This window comes from Lissotriton vulgaris, chromosome 2_1, assembly GCF_964263255.1.
Source record: "Lissotriton vulgaris chromosome 2_1, aLisVul1.2, whole genome shotgun sequence".
Taxonomy (NCBI): Eukaryota; Metazoa; Chordata; class Amphibia; order Caudata; family Salamandridae; genus Lissotriton; species Lissotriton vulgaris.
Genome location: NC_141687.1, coordinates 266,193,284 through 266,210,077, shown reverse-complemented (window position 1 = coordinate 266,210,077; position 16,794 = coordinate 266,193,284). Strand labels below are relative to the sequence as shown.

The window sequence follows — 16,794 nt, the reverse complement described above, 5'->3', positions numbered from 1 at the left end:
ATGGGCACTCCAGCAAAGAGCTTCATGGAGGTCGAGATAGCCCTAGTGGAATGGGCTCGAACCTTGGAATGCAGGGGTCGCCCAGCGTGCTGGTGACAGAAGGTAATGGCTGCAGAAATCCACCTGGTGATACTGTGCTTAGTTAGTGGAAGACCTTACCTAGGTCGACTGAAAGCCATGAAGAGTTGGTTGGTTTTGCTAAATGTCTTTGTTCTGTCAATGTAAAATTTAAGGCAGCGTTTGAGATCGAGGGAATTGAGAGCTCTCTCTGCTGCCGTTTGTGAATTTGGAAAGAAGGGCTGTAATTCTATGGGCTCATTGAGGTGAAAGTCCAACGGAACCTTGGGTATGAACTTAGGATTTATTTTCAGAATCACACTGTCGTGTTTAAATTGAAGGAAAGGGTCATGGATAGAAAATGCCTGAAGCTCACTCACTCGTTGAGGTAAGAGCCAGTAGAAGTGCCGTTTTCCAGGAAAGATACTTGAGATCAGCTCTGTGTATCGTCTCAAAAGGGTGTTTCATGAGCTCAGCAAGAACTGTGTTAAGTTGCCAGGTAGGAGGTAGAATTTTCACAGGAGGAAACGTTCTGAATAAACATTTAAGAAATTGTTTAATCAATCTACTAGACCAAAGAGAGGGGCCTGTAGAGAAACTAGATATTGCTGCCAAGTGAACTTTAATGGAAGCATGTGCAAGACCTAAATTTGCCAGAAGGAGGAGGTAAGGCAAAATTTGTTCCGGAGAAAAAGAGAGAGGGTATATCTTCTTTGACTTGCACCAGATGCAGAACCACTTCCTTTTCAGGGAATATGTTTCGTTGGTACTGTCAGCTCAAGCCCGAGCTAGAACTGCTCTACAGTCCGGAGGGATGTCTAGGCTACGGAATTCTGTGAACTCAGTAGCCAAGCTGAGAATTTGAGTGATGCTGGTTCCGGATGTCAGACTTGCTGTTGGTTCATCCTGAGGAGAGAGGGGAACGGCTTTAACAGGATCAACGGTTCCAGCTACAGGAGATGAAGTTCTGTGAACCAGTGCTGGCACGGCCATGGGTGCAATGTTCCGCCTTCAATTTCCAGAGAACCCTGGGAATCAGGGGAAATGGAGGAAAGGCGTACGCAAAGACGTTGAACCATGCAATCGAAAAGGCATTCCCAGGAGACCCCTTTTGGGGACGCCAGCTTGCATAATGTTGGCATTTGGAGTTCTGTTTGGTTGCGAATAGATCCAGGTGAGAAGTGCCCCATTGGGTGAAAATGCGATTGAGAGTCCGCTGATCCAGCTCCCACTTGTGGCACATTGTCCAAATGTCTGCTTAGTGAGTCTGCGAGGACATTGTCCATTCCTGGGATGTACTTTGCACATAGGGAGATGTTGTGAAGAAGTAACCAGTTCCAGATTTTCTGCGATCTGTGAGACAGTGTCAGTGAACGGGTTCCGCCCTGTTTGTTTAGATAGTGCATCGTCGTAGTGTCGCACAAGCACTAGAGAGTTTTTGATCCGTGGCAGGAAAGCCAGAAGAGCTAGGTAGACCAGTCACAGCTCGAGGAGATTTATGTGAAGCTTCTGCTCGGATGGGGACCATGGTCCGCTTATCCGGAGCTCTTGGAGAAGTGCACCCCAAACTTCCAGGGACGCATCTGTTGTGATGATATGCGGAGAAGCTGGAAGCAAGAAAGGCAAGCCTTGCGAAAGGTTGTGAGGGCGAGTCCACCACTGTAGAGCTTGGACCATGTGAGAGGTAATCCAGATGACATTGTCGAATGACCCTGTACACTGGATCCATTGAGCTGACAGCGCTTCTTGGAGAGGGCGCATGTGAAAACGACAGTGTGGGACCAGCAGGATGCAGGAAGACATCATTCCTAGCAGAGATTTGAAGATGCGCACAGTAGTGAGGGAATTTTTGGTTTTTATGCGATTTGCCAAAGAGAAGTCTTTTTTGTCACACCGCTGAAGGTAAACCTTTTTCTGGGTTGTGTCGAGAACAGCGCCCTGGAAAGTTATATGCTGGGGAGGTTGAAGGATAGACTTGTTCTGATTGAGAGTGAGATCCAAACGATTGAAAAGCTGAAGACAGGCGTCAGAGGATCTGGATACGCCTGCTCGAGAAGGTGCTTTGACGAGCCAGTCGTCTAGATACGGGAAGACTTGGTGATGTTGCTGTTGGAGATATGTGACCACTGGGGGCAGTCATTTCGAAAAAAATGTGTGGCGCTGATTTTAGGCCGAAAGGCAGTACTCGAAATTGGTAGTGTCTGCCCGCCACGGCGAATCTCAGGAACTTCTTGTGGTTCTGGTGGATTGGGACGTGAAAATAGGCATCCTGAAGGTCTAATGACACCATGTAGTCGTTTGCATTGAGAAGTTGTAGCACCTGCTGAAGAGAAACCATGCTGAACAACTGTTTCTTTAGGTATTTGTTGAGACTTCTCAAGTCCAGTATAGGTCTCCATTTCTTCTCCTTTTTTCGCACCAGGAAAAAACAGGAATAGAATCCATTCCCAAGCTGGCCAGGAGGAACTCTTTCTATAGCTCCCTTCCAGAGCATCAGCGAGAGCTCCAAGAGTAGAAGATGTAAGTTCTTGTGGGGCATAGGACGAGGAGGGGTTTGAGGAGGAATTTTGATGAACTCCAGGGAGTGGCCAAACTGGACTAGTTATAGGACCCAGCGATCTGTTATCTTTTTCCATTTGTGTAGGAAATGAGAAATTCTTCCTCCAATCCTGGATGGTGGAAAGGAAGTGGAGTTCTGTGGCAGGGAAAAGTAATTATCGTCTAGCTGTGTCTTTCTGTCTGCCTCCTTTTCCTCGAAAGGAGGACTTATTGTAAGATGACTGTTGAGGCTGTTGACGCTGTTGGTACTGTGGTCGGTATTGTTGATTCAAAGAGTAGGAGGAAAGTTAGTGCTGAAAGTCTCCTCTTGCAAAAGATTGTCCCCTTCCTCTGGAGCCACGAAAAGGAGGGTTTTTAAACTGAAGGGTACCCAAAGCCCTGGCCGTATCAGTATCCTTTTTTATGCCCTGAAGGGCGTCATCGATGTGAGTGCCAAAGAGAAGCTGGCCGTCATATGGCATGTTGAGGACTTTAGTTTGAATCTCAGGACGGAATGCCGTCGCCTTCAGCCAACCTTGGCGTCTTAGCACCGCTGCACCCGCGAGTTGGCGAAAACCAGTAGACGCGATATCAATCGCACAATCGATGATCTCGGATGCTGAGCACTCACCCACTAACAAGATCTTCTTAGCCTCTTCCTTTGACTCTTCTGGCAAGGATCTGAGATATGGGGTGATGTCAGCTCACATTTTTCGATTATAACGCCCCAACAGTGCCAAAGAGTTTGAAGCGTGCACGGTTAAAGATGACATAGACGAGAAACGTTTCCCGATGTTATCTACTCGTCTTCAGTCTTTATCTGGAGGGGCGGTTAGTGTTGCAGATTGATTTTTTGATTTCCGCTGAGCGGCTTGTGTGATAACAGAGTCAGGTTTGGGGTCAGGCAAGCTGGAGTGGTGTCCGGAGCCCTGTATTTCTTGTCCAGTCTAGGTAACACCAGTGGCAGAGAAGAGGGGTTTTGCATAATTTTGACGCCCTGGTCCCATATGTAGTCGATAATGGGTATAGACCTGACTGACTTTTTGAAAGTTTCTTTAAAGTCATAAAGGAAACAGTCCTGTTGATGGGAAGGCATGGGTATTTGGAAATGCTGTGCCACTCTCTCAAGGATGTTATGGAAACCCACGATATCCTCAGGGGGTGAATCAGCCTGAGTGGGCACAGGGGATGCCGGAGCAGGAATTACGTAATCGTCCCATTCATCATGTGTCGATTGGGAATCCTGAAGTTCCCCTTCTTCATGTTGCTCCTCCTCTTCATCGTCAGAGGGTGGCGGAGGTCGTGAAGTGGGAGGGCCAGGCTGTAAAATCAAAAGGTGAAGGCCGAGGTCTAGGCGGAGAGACCACTGGAGGAGGTGTAGGCATAGCCGAAGTTGGGAACCTCGGTCTGTAATCAGATATCATGAATTGGAGGTCAGAAACCAGGGTCGCTGGAAGGCAAACCATAGGAGGTTGAAGGGGATGGTACTCCTCATGGTAGTCCACCTGGTCCTCTTGTTCTCGATCCTCATAATCAGCAACTTTCGTGATATTTGACATTAAGTTCAGATGGACCAGTAGGACCCCCCCCACCCCACACCTGACCACGGGCAATGCACAAGCACTGTGAATACATGTCCCCTACTGCCAGCCCAAAGACAATCCCCCCCCATAAAACCAGGGGCAGTGCACATGTATATACATCCCCAACCACCAGTCCAAAGTATTCCCCGCGCAGCGCGCCCCCCTCCTCCAGACCACGGGTAGTGCACACGTACTGTGTCTACACGACCCAATCACCAGCACAGAGACAGCCGCCCACTTCCCCCTCTGCCTGTGTAACGTAAAAGCCAGCTCGTTTTCTGTTTGAATTTGCCGCTTTTCCGGGATTTGTGTCCCACCACTGGGCCTGGGGTCGCATCTGTTGCTGGTTTTAATTCTGACTCTCACCCCTCAAGCTGTCCGATCAAAGCCCCCCTTTGGCACCAGTCACCCGTCCGTGTAGGTATGCATGCATCAATTATATATAGTACCAACCTGGCAGCGAGCATTTGTGCGCTGTGCTACAAGAGCGAAGACCAGGCCTGAGCGCCCTAGCCTTGGCTCAACCCTCTGACTACAGGCTAGTGGGAAAAATTACATCACAGGCTTTTAACGCACACCTCACCCGGCTCTCACTCCTTGCTGTCCTCCGTCACATCACCCACTGGGTGGGGCAGCCTGGGCTGAGACAGCTTCCCAGGCACTCACACAGCCGCACCAGAGTACTTCACAGGTCTTTAAAAGACCATTTACTTGTTAATGAGGATTTGTTGTATTTCACCTCTTCTTAGCGCCCCTGCATCTCCACTGACTATCGCTGGAATCCCCCGGCCCCCACAGAGCAGTCTCTTGCAGACCGCGCTGCTGCAACCGGCGGTGTTTGCTGACACACTTTAAAAAAAAAAAAAAAAAAAAAACACAGGTACGAGGTCTGCAAGGTCCGTGGGCCACCAAAGAAGGCTGGCCCGCGGGCCGTACTATGAGAACCCGTGCTCTAGTGGTAGGATGTCTAGCCTCTTTAATGACGTTCATGCAGTCTGGTGGGAGATTGAGGTAACCAAACTCCAAGACTTCAGGAGCCAGATCGCTAGGTTCAGTTGAGCTGGATCTGGATGTCTCATCTCTTCATGGTTCTGTATGAGAGGTTTTTGGGAAAGGTGCAACTTTTGGTGTGGAACTACTGAGAGTTCCAGCAATGTTGTGAACCATGGTTGTCGGGCCCATGTTGGAGCAACCAGGTTCATTGTGAGAGACTGATGTTTGAACTTGCACACCAGTAACGGAATGAGCGGGAGAGGCGGAAAAGCACACTCAAATCTGCCTGACCAGTTCATCCATATCGCATTGCCTTTGGACAGTACGTTAGGATACCTAGAGGCGAAAATTGGGCATTTTGTATTTAAGTGTGTGGCAAACAAATCTATGTCTGAGTGGCCCCACATTTGAAAAAACGGATGAAGAACGTGCGGATGAAGTTCACATTCATGAATCTGCTGTTGATGACGACTGAGCAGATCCGCAATCTGATTGCGTACACCAGGCAGAGGCTCTGCTAAGAGGTATATTTTTTGAGGAATGACCCATCTCCATATGCTTTGTGCTAGGCGTGAAAGCTGCAGAGTGTGTGTCCCCCTGTGTTTTTGTAGATAGTACATTGCTGTCATGTTGTACGTTCGGACGAGGACAACTTTGCCTACGAGTGATATCTGAAATGATTTTAGAGCAAGAAATATGGTCAGTAACTCCAGGTGATTGATGTGGAGGAGTTTCTGTTAAGGGGTCCACATACCCTGAATGGTATGGTTTAAGAGATGAGCTCCTCAGCAGTTGAATAATGTGTCCGCTGTTAACACTATTTGTGGAACTGGGTTTAAGAACAGCCGCCCTTTGGAAAGAATTTGTGTGTTCCACCATTACAGAGAGCAATGTGTGCGGCTGTCCACGAACACCAGATCTGTAAGTTGGCCTTGAGCTTGGTTCCACTGATGTGCTAGACATTCCTGTTATGGACGCATCTGGAGTCTTGCATAAGGGACAATTGAGATGCAAGAGGCCATTATCCCTATTAGCTGCATGAGCACTCGAGCTGGTAGTGAGTGTTGTGGTTGAAATTTTGTAATGAGAGCTTGCATAGTGGCTATCCCGAACGGATTGGGGTACGCAAGGGCTTTGGAAGTATCTATTGTTGCACTTGGATACTGTTTTGTGTGGAAGGGTAGGAGATGTGACTTGGTGAGGTTCATTGTGAATCCTAAGTTGTGCAGCAGCTGGATTGTGTTGTGTGTTTGTTGTACACAATTGCTGTGTGACTTGGCTTTTATGAGCCAGTCGTCTAGGTAAGGAAACACATGAATGTGTTGTCTTCTCAAGTGGGCTGCTACCATTGCGAGACATTTTGTGAAGACTCTGGGTGCTGTTGTCACTCCGAATGGAAGGACTTTGAACTGGTAATGTTGACTCTCAACTACGAATCGTAGGTAATTCCTGTGAGCAGGGTGAAGAGGAATGTGGAAGTAGGCGTCCTTGAGATCTACAGTGGCAAGAAAATCGCCTTGTTGGAGTAGTGGGAGGACCTATAAGAGAGTGACCATGTGGATGTGGTCAGATTGTTGTGTACAGGTTTAATGGTCTAAGGTCTAATATTGGCCTGAGAGTACCATTCTTTTTTGGAATGAGGAAATAAAGGGAGTAAACCCCTGTACCTTGATGATGTAGGGTAACCGGTTCTATTGCATGATTTTGCAAGAGAGAGAGAGAACCTCCTGCTTTAGAAACGTGAGGTGTTCTGTGGACATTGTCTGGGAGGTATGTGGGAGGGTGGGGTAGATTTGAGTCCCAGGCAGTAACCATACTGAATAATTTGTCTCACCCACCTGTTTGTGGTGATGGAATTCCAGACAGGTAGGAACTGTGATAGTCTTCCCCCAACCGGAGTGGAATGGTCTGGGGGGAGTGGAGGGAAGTCACTGATTTCTGGTAGGGGAGTTGCGAGTGTTAGAACCACATCCTCTCCCTCTGTTGTTATTGCCTCTGTAAGTCCCTCTATAATATCCTTTGTTAGGGGAAGTTTGAGTGGGGCTTTTGCAGGTGGAAGAGGTGTTTTCTGTGCCAATGGTTTTGGAGGCGCCCCGATAAGAGGACCGACAAAAGGAACCGCTACTAGTTGTTGCCCCCACACACTTGGCTATTTCTATGTCCTCTTTCATCTTTTCTAAATATGTGTCCACAGTAGGTCCAAACAAGTGTTCCTGATCCAAAGGTTGATTGAGGATGGTAGACTGCACCTCCTGTTTAAAGCCGGATATGCGTAACCACGCATGTCTGTGTAGTAACACACTTGTATTAATTGTGCGAGATGCAGTATCCGCTGCATCAAGGGCACATTTAATAGAGGTATTTGTGATCAACTTTTCCTCTTGTATGAGATCATTTGCCTTGGTTTTATATTGGTCTGGAAGATGTGGCATGAGATTTTCAAGCTCATCCTAATGAACCCAGTCATACCTTACAAGTAAAGCATGTGAATTAGCAATATGCCAAAAATGTGCCACCTGTGATGCAACGCTTTTACCGGATGCGTCCAATAATTCAGACTCTTTGTCTGGCAGAAGGGTATCACCTCTGGTTTGGGAATTTGCCCGTTTACGGGCATTTGCCACTACTAGTGAATCCAGAGGGAGTTGACCCTTAATGTAAGCTGGATCGCTTGGAGCTGATTAATATATTTGTTCAATTCTAGGATTGAGCGCTCTAGCCCTGATAGGATCTTGATTTTTGAGGCTGCAAGAAGGTCTCCAATAAAAAAATCTTCCTCCAAAGGGTCTGAGTGGAGTTGCACCCTATGATATTGTGCAGCCCTATCTATTCGATACACAAATCCTATGTTGTCATCTGAAGGGGATGACCTAGAGGGATATACATCTAGCTCAGGTACATTTGGGACATTATAATCATCAAAAGAGTCATGAGGTGGTATACTTTGGGTGTCATCATTATGATCATGTGGTGGGTCTACGTCCTCATCCCCACCCCCTATATCCTCTTCATCATCTTGTGGTGCAGGTGAAAGAGGAGGCACTGGAGAGTGTGCTGGAGAGAGTATTATGTTTGGAAGCTTTGCAGGTGGAGAGAAAGGCCTCATATGTAAAGTGGCTGTGTCATTTCTTCTTCAAGGGTATCTCAGGTGTCTCTGAGGTGTCCAATTTCCTCTTTTTAGGTGTCATAGAAGTGACCTGACCGGTAACAGGGTCGATATGGAGTGGTTTTTGTTTAGGATCCGGTGGATCTGGATGAAACAGTTCTTTTGATACTGTTTTTTTTCGGCACCTAGGAATTAGACTTCGAGTGGTGCTTTAATTTGCCGTCTTTACCTTTAGGAGGGGTCTTAGTCTCCTTCTGCCTAGGTGTAGTTTCCGACTCCAAAATTTCTTCGGCTACGAAGGTTTAAAATGTTTTTTCAGATCCGAAGCCTTGGGTTTACTGTTTCGGTGCTGAAGATGGTTTCTCGGTACTGTGGTGCGGCTGGCTCGATCCCTAGCTGCCTGAATGCTTTATGGACTTAGGAGTCAAGCCTGAAGGTGGGGCTTCTGAAGTATTGTCACGTGTCGACCTAGACCCGAAGGTGAAGGTGTTACCAGAGCCTTGTGATTTTTCGGGGCAGGGGCGTCAATCTCAGTACTCACGCTCCGTTGACCTGGAGTAATCGTCTAAGTCTGATTTATCGGCTTCGGAGACGCTGACTTTTTCATCTCCTGTCTCTGGTTCTGGATCATCGGGCCAGCATCGGAGATGTTGTCCGGCGCCGAGACGGTTGATATAGATCTTTCATGACATCGAGCCCGGCGATTACGTATAGTTTTTTCTGGACCTGAAGGAAACACAGGCCTGGCAGTGTTGACTCTTGTGTTCTGGTGAGAGGCAAAGGTTTCAGTACTCGTGAAGATCTGTGTGTGGGAATTTAGCCCCGCACTTGGATTGTTTTAATGGATTCCTTTCCATAAGCTAGTTTTGATGGAGTCGATTGGCCCAACGCCCTTCGTCGACGACCGGACTCGAAGATTTTGTTGGTTCTTGGGATAAGCGTCGAAGGAGATCGTGATCGAAACAATACCATCGAACGGTGAGAGCTTTTGTGCATTGAAGGGGGATCGAATTCGACACCGACCCAGAGCCCACCAAATAACATCCGAACCCGATGGCGAAAAAAAACAATCTGGAGATGGAGTCGATGTCCAGGCGCACTACTAACCAAAGGAGGAGTCACTCATCTCGTGACTACAAAGACTTCTACAGTAACAAAGTGCCAACATCCGAGCCCAACACCAGATGGCGATATAGGCAAAAGTATACGATCTACAGCTCATATGCTTCGAACACCATTTTCTGAGAACATAATCCTATATAGGTGCCTAAGCAAATGTGTGTTAAAAGTCATTGTTTAAAAAGATGTCAATCTTAAACATGCACATGCAAAATGGAGGTGTTTGTGCTCAGGGCCTATGTAACCTCTTATACACCATGTTTACCTGGAACATTCTTGCACATTTATTATACAATGCTGAAGGATGTTGGAGTAGCAGTTATTGAGAGTGAGGAAATATCTCCTAGTTCTGTATACTCTGCTCAATTTCCTACAAGGATGAATTTGGCTGTGCTCTACAAAGGATTTCTTCTCCTCAATATCAATAAACTAAGGTGACCCAGGCGGAAATGTACACTTACCCTTCGTAATCTTTTACCTGTTAACACAGGCACTCTCTCCATTTTTACACCAGGGAACAAGAGGCATGTTTGCTTTATTTCTGGACCAGGCAGTCCAAGACAGATCAATCATAACAACTGACTGTAGCACCATCAAAATGATGATTGCCAAGAACAGCAAACAAGATTACAGTAGAAACCTCAATAACAAACCCCAGCTTTCACTGAATGCCATTCACGTTGATTTATGCTAGATCCCAAGGAACACATTGCTTAAAAAAAAAAAAACTTCAAAATGCTTCTGCATCTGGTTGGGGTATTACCCTATTCTATGGCCTCAGAGGATCCACACTGGCACCTCTAAGTGACATCTTACTTGCTGAAGTACATCTCATCGAGGGCCTGAAAAAATATATTATCACATCAACTCCATCCAAATGGGGCTCTATTGCCTCCCCCTAGCGATCCCCCACCATCTTCAAAACTAGCTGCATCATTTACAAAGTCATAACAAGTAGCATCCCAGCTTATCTCTGGTATTATTGTTTCATTCGCAGCCAGGACACCATCGGACTGTAGACATCAAGCATGAAAAAAAGAAAATGCTATGCAGCCGCTTTGAATCTATGCAACCACCTCCATATCTATCAGGATTGTCTCTACGCTGCTACAAATTAGGAAAGAGTTGAAGACTTGTCTCTTTACAGAACACTATATCACAATACATTAATCGTCCATAGCTCAATTTCTTCCCCTATCACTCATTGACTTTGTGCTTGCTTGTCTTTGAGCATGTACAGCGCTCCACTGCCTTTTGGCTAGGTTTGAGCTAAAGAAATAACATGTACATACAGGACTGCAGGTTTTAGAATTTCACTTTCTGGGATCCATGGTGAAGACCATACCTTTCTTATCCATAAATAGTGTTCTAAATCTGCGGTTATTCTAAAGACATGTACTTTTAGACACAGAGCCAGAAAATCAACCCTCTAGAAGTCACAATTATGTGTAGCCTTTTAACATAAGAAAAGTGTACAAAACAAACAGAAATCTGTTTTATTCAATATTTTTGCAAGCAAATACACTTAGAAATGCAGCAATATGTTTTGGAGATACTTAGAAATGATAAATATGAACTGAATCATTTGGTAATTTAGTCAATGGAGAAAAGATTCTGATACAGAACTAGCATTGTAATTGTATAACATAACATCGTTAACTTTGTATTGTGAATTAAAGAAATCGGTAATATATATATATATTGCGTTTCAACATCAGGTCCCAGTATTGGCAAAAGAATAAAGTGGGCATTTCCTTTACTGAGTAACGATAATAAATCCACAGCAAGAATTTATAAGCAGAAGAAAGGGAAATATGAATATAACTGATGTACCTTGAACTTGGAGACCACTGTAAAAACTGGAGTCCTGGTCTGCAATTTTGTATCAGCTGGAGTTGTATCTTCAGCTGGAAATAACTTCTGAAGCAATGCATCCTGGGACTTCTGCAGGAGCTGGATCAGCTCTGCTGGAACAGGGTCCTAGATTTCAAAATAAGTGGTGTTATTCATGACTGAAATCAGCGGCAAACAAATTGAACTGTATCTTAATTCCTTGATTCATTATATGTAGGATGAGCTCAAACAGTTCAGTCTGACACACCGATATTTAATGGATAGAAGTCAAGTCAAATATCTTTATTGGATAGAAACAAGATAGCATTCCTCTAAATAGGATGACTATTTCAATTAAAGGTTTAGAACAGTGGTACTTAACCTTTTGACTTCTGAGGATTCCCACTTAATCATTACTTGAACTTGAGACCCCCCCACTGTATCATTATTGGAATTGGGTGACTCCCATTGATTCATTACTAGAAGTCAGGCATCAGGAACACCTTAAAGGCAGTATTGTTTTGGATTAAGTGCAATGTGTCTTATAGGATTTCGAATTGTTCAGCCTTGAAGCCTGTAATGTCTTAAGATTTTTTAACCTCATTAAACAGGAGGTGACCTGCTACTGGTTCACTCATGTCACCCGACTCTCAGAAACTACTGCGCATCAGGATCACTCTGCCCCTTTTTTCACGACTGTCTCTCTCTTTACTTTAGCAGAGTACTATCTGGGTGATTTGGAGTGCAGAGAAGTGTGAGAACTATATTGGCTCTATGGAGGACAAGGGGTAAAGAAACATACGGGAAATAAAGCACAACTTGCTCCTTTCTGCATTCTCATAATCACTGCCCTGCTAGTAATAAGGTGATACGTCAATCCGAGGTGATTATTTTTGAGTGGAAAAGCGCATTCAAAAACTAGCAAGTGGTTTGGCAAGAGACTGATTCTTTAATCTTCTAATTGTGCCCTCTAAATAATTGTATACCGGTGTAAAGGCTTGGGCACCTCTCATCACGTCTGCACATGACACTACTCTGAGGTAGCGAATATCAGACAATGGGACAAAGAAACTGTGAAAGGCTTTTGGACAATGATAGGGATAGGAGCATATGACAGTAGGCGATAGAGATTTTCAATGGACTTCATTGCTTGGTTTTACTTGCGAGAGAGTGTCACTCATAGTATCACACATTTGGTTGTTGAATGTCACTTAAGAGTACACGAAGACAATGGAAATGTCACACATAAGCAAATTTGAAAACTTGGCAGCTGTGAGTTGAGCAGCAAGCATTGATAACTGCAAAAAAACCTTCTGCAGGTAAGATGTACCAGGCGCCCCTCACATCAGATATTGGGCAGTTTAAACAGTTACTGACTCCTGAATAAACATGGCAGGTGTCCGAAGAGAGGAGGAGACAGTTGAGACACTAGAGGAGGAACAACCGCTTCTGCCTAATAATGAAGGCTGGTGGATGCCATAGATGCATCATTCCAAAAGACCATTTCATCTGCACTCAAAGTGCTGAGTAGGGAGATTGTCCTACTGACAGCAAAATTCAGCATACAACTACTGGGGGAAGGCGGGGAGGGTTTGTAGGGGATGGAGAGAATGAGGGCCCTATCTGTGTGGGAACGCTAAGGATCCCCAAATGAGCAAAGGCAAAGCCTTTCTAAAAAGGCATGCAGAGGTCCTTCTGAAGACTATCACTTTGAGGATAACCCCTACAAAGACACTTTCTCTCGACAAAGAGAGGATATGGATGATACAGAAGCGTCCTACACCTAGGACAAGGACTCTGGTGAGGAACTAGATCCCAGTAGACAAGGGAGACTGGAAGGGCCCCGCCCCCACAAAAAGCCCAAGGATGGAAGAGGCAGGTACAGACAACTTGACCCTGATGATATCTATCATCCATGTTCTCGCCCTAGAATCTAGCCCACAGGCATCTGACAAGAAGATCGGTAGAGTGGCAAGACCAAAGAAAGTTTGGGGGCTACCTCCCCACATGAGGTAATGGCAGGTGCTAAGGCAACAGGCAAGCTTTCCAGGCAGCAGCAATGCACCAGTCGGAACCACTTCTTTCCAACAAGAGGTGAAGGGAAGGTCAATATGGTTTGTGTGCAAATGGAAGGAAATAACAGAGGACGCTTGGGTGCTTCAGACCGGTATGGACTTTCATATAGAGTTCTATGGAACAACACACCAACAAACTCAACCCCAACCTCATTCCGTCTCACAGGCAGGTAACAGAATTGTAGATGAAGAAGAACAAGCCTGACAATAAAAGGCTTGATAACGCTGGTGTCGCTCCACCCTTAAGGGTTCGTCAGCAATCTCTTTCTTGTGGAAAGAAAAAAAGACAAAGACCATTGCTCAATAATAATCATGGAAAGACTTCAACAAATGGTTGGGATATTGCCATTTCAAAATGGAGTGCATGCACCCCTTCAGAGACATTCTTTTACCAAATGATTGGCTGGCGAGACTGGGCCTGAAGGATGCATAACCTAATAGTATATCTAGGCGGCATACTACTGATGCATCAGGATCTCTCAGGCCTGAAAGGCCACATGCTGTTGGCATGTCCTCTTCCCAGGCCCTAAGAGACATAGTCAATGAACAGTAGTCTGAATTCCAACTATCTCAGACGATGGTGTTCTTGGTGTTTGTGAAAGATTCAATTCGATAAGCACTGAACTTGCCTCAGAATTCTGGTAAAGGAGAAAGTCTCTCTATGATACTTAGTCAGAATAGTAGGTTTACTTGAGTCATCCATTCATGCGATAATCCCAGGACTCCTTCATTAAAGGGTGCTGCAGAGGCTGAAGTCCTTGCACCTCAGGGACGGGCTGACATATGCACAGGAGGCGACTCTTACCCAGGAGGCAAAGACAGAGATCCAGTGGTGGTTAGACCACATGGCAGCATGGAAAGGTAGGGTCATTCTCAGTTTCACTTTGATCTAGTTACTGAATATGACACAAGCCGTTTGGGCCAGAGAGCTTGTTGTGGCAATATTACTACAGAACGTCCATGGTCTGAACGAGAAGAGACGTTGGACATCAACTGTCTGGAGCTTATGGCGTGATCATTTGCCTTTAGGAGTCTGGTAATTAATAGAAATTCATGCTCGAAACTCCTGAAGATGGACTATACATCGGCGTCCGATATAAAAAACCAATTAGGAGAAACTAGATCCAAATATCTAGTGGAATTGGTCAAGGAGTTCTGGAATCACTGTCTAGAACGAAAATACATCAGTTATTGCAGAGTGTCTACCGTGGAAATTGCACTCAATAACAGACTGCAATTCCAGATAGCTACAGGATTCCAGTGTGTAGGATTTGGATCCAGATTAGTTTCAGATGTTGATTAACAAATGAGACCCATGCCAAATAGACTTCCATTCCTCCCATCTAGGTCACCAGCTTCAGCGCTTCTTTATTTGGTGCCTGGATCCTCTGGCAAAAGCAACATATGCATTCCTCCAGGACTGGAGCCAAGGGTTGGGGTATGCATTTCCTCCGTTTTCAATGATAACTAGACCGACAGCGCAGGTTAGGAGGAAGGCGGAGTAAATGGTGATAGTGACACTGCTTTCGAGATTACAAGCTTTGTTTGGATTCGCCAAAACAACTTTCCCGGACCCAACACTTGCTGAGGGATGGTCATGGCAACTCACACCAACGAATACACAGAGGGATCCTCAAACTGATGGCATGGAAGTATACGGGCGACGTTGGGACATCCCAGGTTTATCGGGACATGCTTCCAACTTCATCGGGAGAGCATGGGTGGATTCTACCATCAAACGTTACAGCTCACAGCTTGGCACAGAGATTTATGCTAGTGTCTGGGATGGGGTTTAGATCCTGCGGGGTGGGGGGGGGGGGGGGCAGACAGTGTGCACACTGAATTTATCAGAACTGGCGGAGGCAGGTTTTGCGTATTGGACAATTAACGCCTATAAATCAGCTGTTTCAGCGGGTCATCTTCCCTTCAGTGAGGTTCCGGCAGTAGAGCACTCTTTCTTTATATGGGTTGCTAAGAGGTGTTCAGCTGTCAAGAACCCCTAAATCCAGATATTCCCAATTGTGTGGTACAAACGTGATGCTTAGGTCATTGGAGTCCTGGCAAGACAACCAATTCTTATCTCAAGAAGCAGTTTATAGGAAAGTTGGTGATTTTATTATGCCTCTTCTCATCTAAGAGACTATCTGATATAGGAGCACGGGATATTACTTCAGGAATGTTTACTCAAGAGGGAGTATCTTTTACAGATTCTAGAAACACAAAAGTTCATAGAAAGGAGGTATAATACCCAGCTTTACTCCAACAACCCAACTGCGTGTGGTTTGGTGCCTCAGAGCTTAGGAGGCAATGACAGAGGAATTAGGACCTTCGGGTAAGGTACAACTAGTCTCATCCCAAACACTGCACAATGGCTAAAATGAGTCCATGAGGATGCAGCCATTGATACATTCTTGTTTGGGACGCACTCCAGCAGGAGGCTATGGTTTCTAAAGACTTCTCTCTCTGTAGCCATTTTGGTGACCTCCTTAATGCGGCTGATTGATCTTCAGATTCTAATTTTTAGACACTTTATTTCAAACCTGTGATGGGGCTGACCTCACCTCACTGGTTACAAGTAAACTTTAAAACTGCTTGATCTGAACCTTCGTTCCTGACAAAGAATGTAAAATTTCCTAGCTATTATGAATGAAAGTTTCAATTCAATTAAGGATACGGATGTGAGGATCACCAAGAAGATTTAATGAAGATCACAACATATGGCATACAGCATACGTGTGATCAATAACTCATCCTCAAATGGTCCAGTAAATATGTTTTGGTATGAACATCTTGATTAGCAAGAAGGAGGTTTACATTTTTCCTTTTTTACATGTACTTATTTTCTTCTAGAGTTGAAGCAAAGGTAGGAAGTTTAAAGCCTGATTACACAGTGGTAGATGCTTTGCATGAAGAAAGAGTAACTGCTTTCCCTTTGTGGCTTGTTTTGTAAGACATGGAGCAACAATATTGGCTGGTGGTTGTTGTTACAAGTTTTAAGACTCATGGGACATGTAGTCTCATTTTGATGGAAGCATATATAATCATGTTGGGCTGCTGAGAAATATTTAACCCTTGCCTCTGTGTCCTTAATACAATTGAAACTTTCCTTCACAGTGAGGAAAATAAATATTTCTTCTCTTTCAAAATCGAGTCAGCAGGAAACAAAAGTAAAGCAATTTTTAAAATTGTAAGAAATTTCTCAGCCCCTAGTGCGGTTGATATACCCTTCACGCCCACCAGTGAGTGGACTACCCATCTTACGTGTTTTTTCCACAACAAAATTAAAACTATTCAAAATTCCTTTGAGACTCCGCACCTGGTGAAAGAAGTAATGACCGGGCCACCACCTCATGCCACTCCTGCAACTGGCCCGTCCTCAACCAGTTTCCACCAATTCCCCAGGAAAAATCTCTGGAAATAATGAAAACCCTTAAGTCAGGCTAGCTCTCGGATCCATGTCCAGCCAAAGTACTGTCTCCTATAGCTGAGA

At 45.2% G+C, this 16,794-nt stretch overlaps 1 protein-coding gene across 2 annotated transcripts in view; it reads right to left on the bottom strand.

Moving 5' to 3' along the window:
* MYO19 (myosin XIX) overlaps positions 1-16,794 on the bottom strand; it is a 603,741-nt gene that overhangs the window by 223,484 nt on the left and 363,463 nt on the right. For both annotated transcript variants that reach the window (XM_086954910.1, XM_086954911.1), the window contains one exon: positions 11,230-11,376. In XM_086954910.1, coding sequence (XP_086811036.1) covers positions 11,230-11,376 — 147 coding nt within the window. The remainder of the gene's footprint in view (positions 1-11,229; positions 11,377-16,794) is intronic.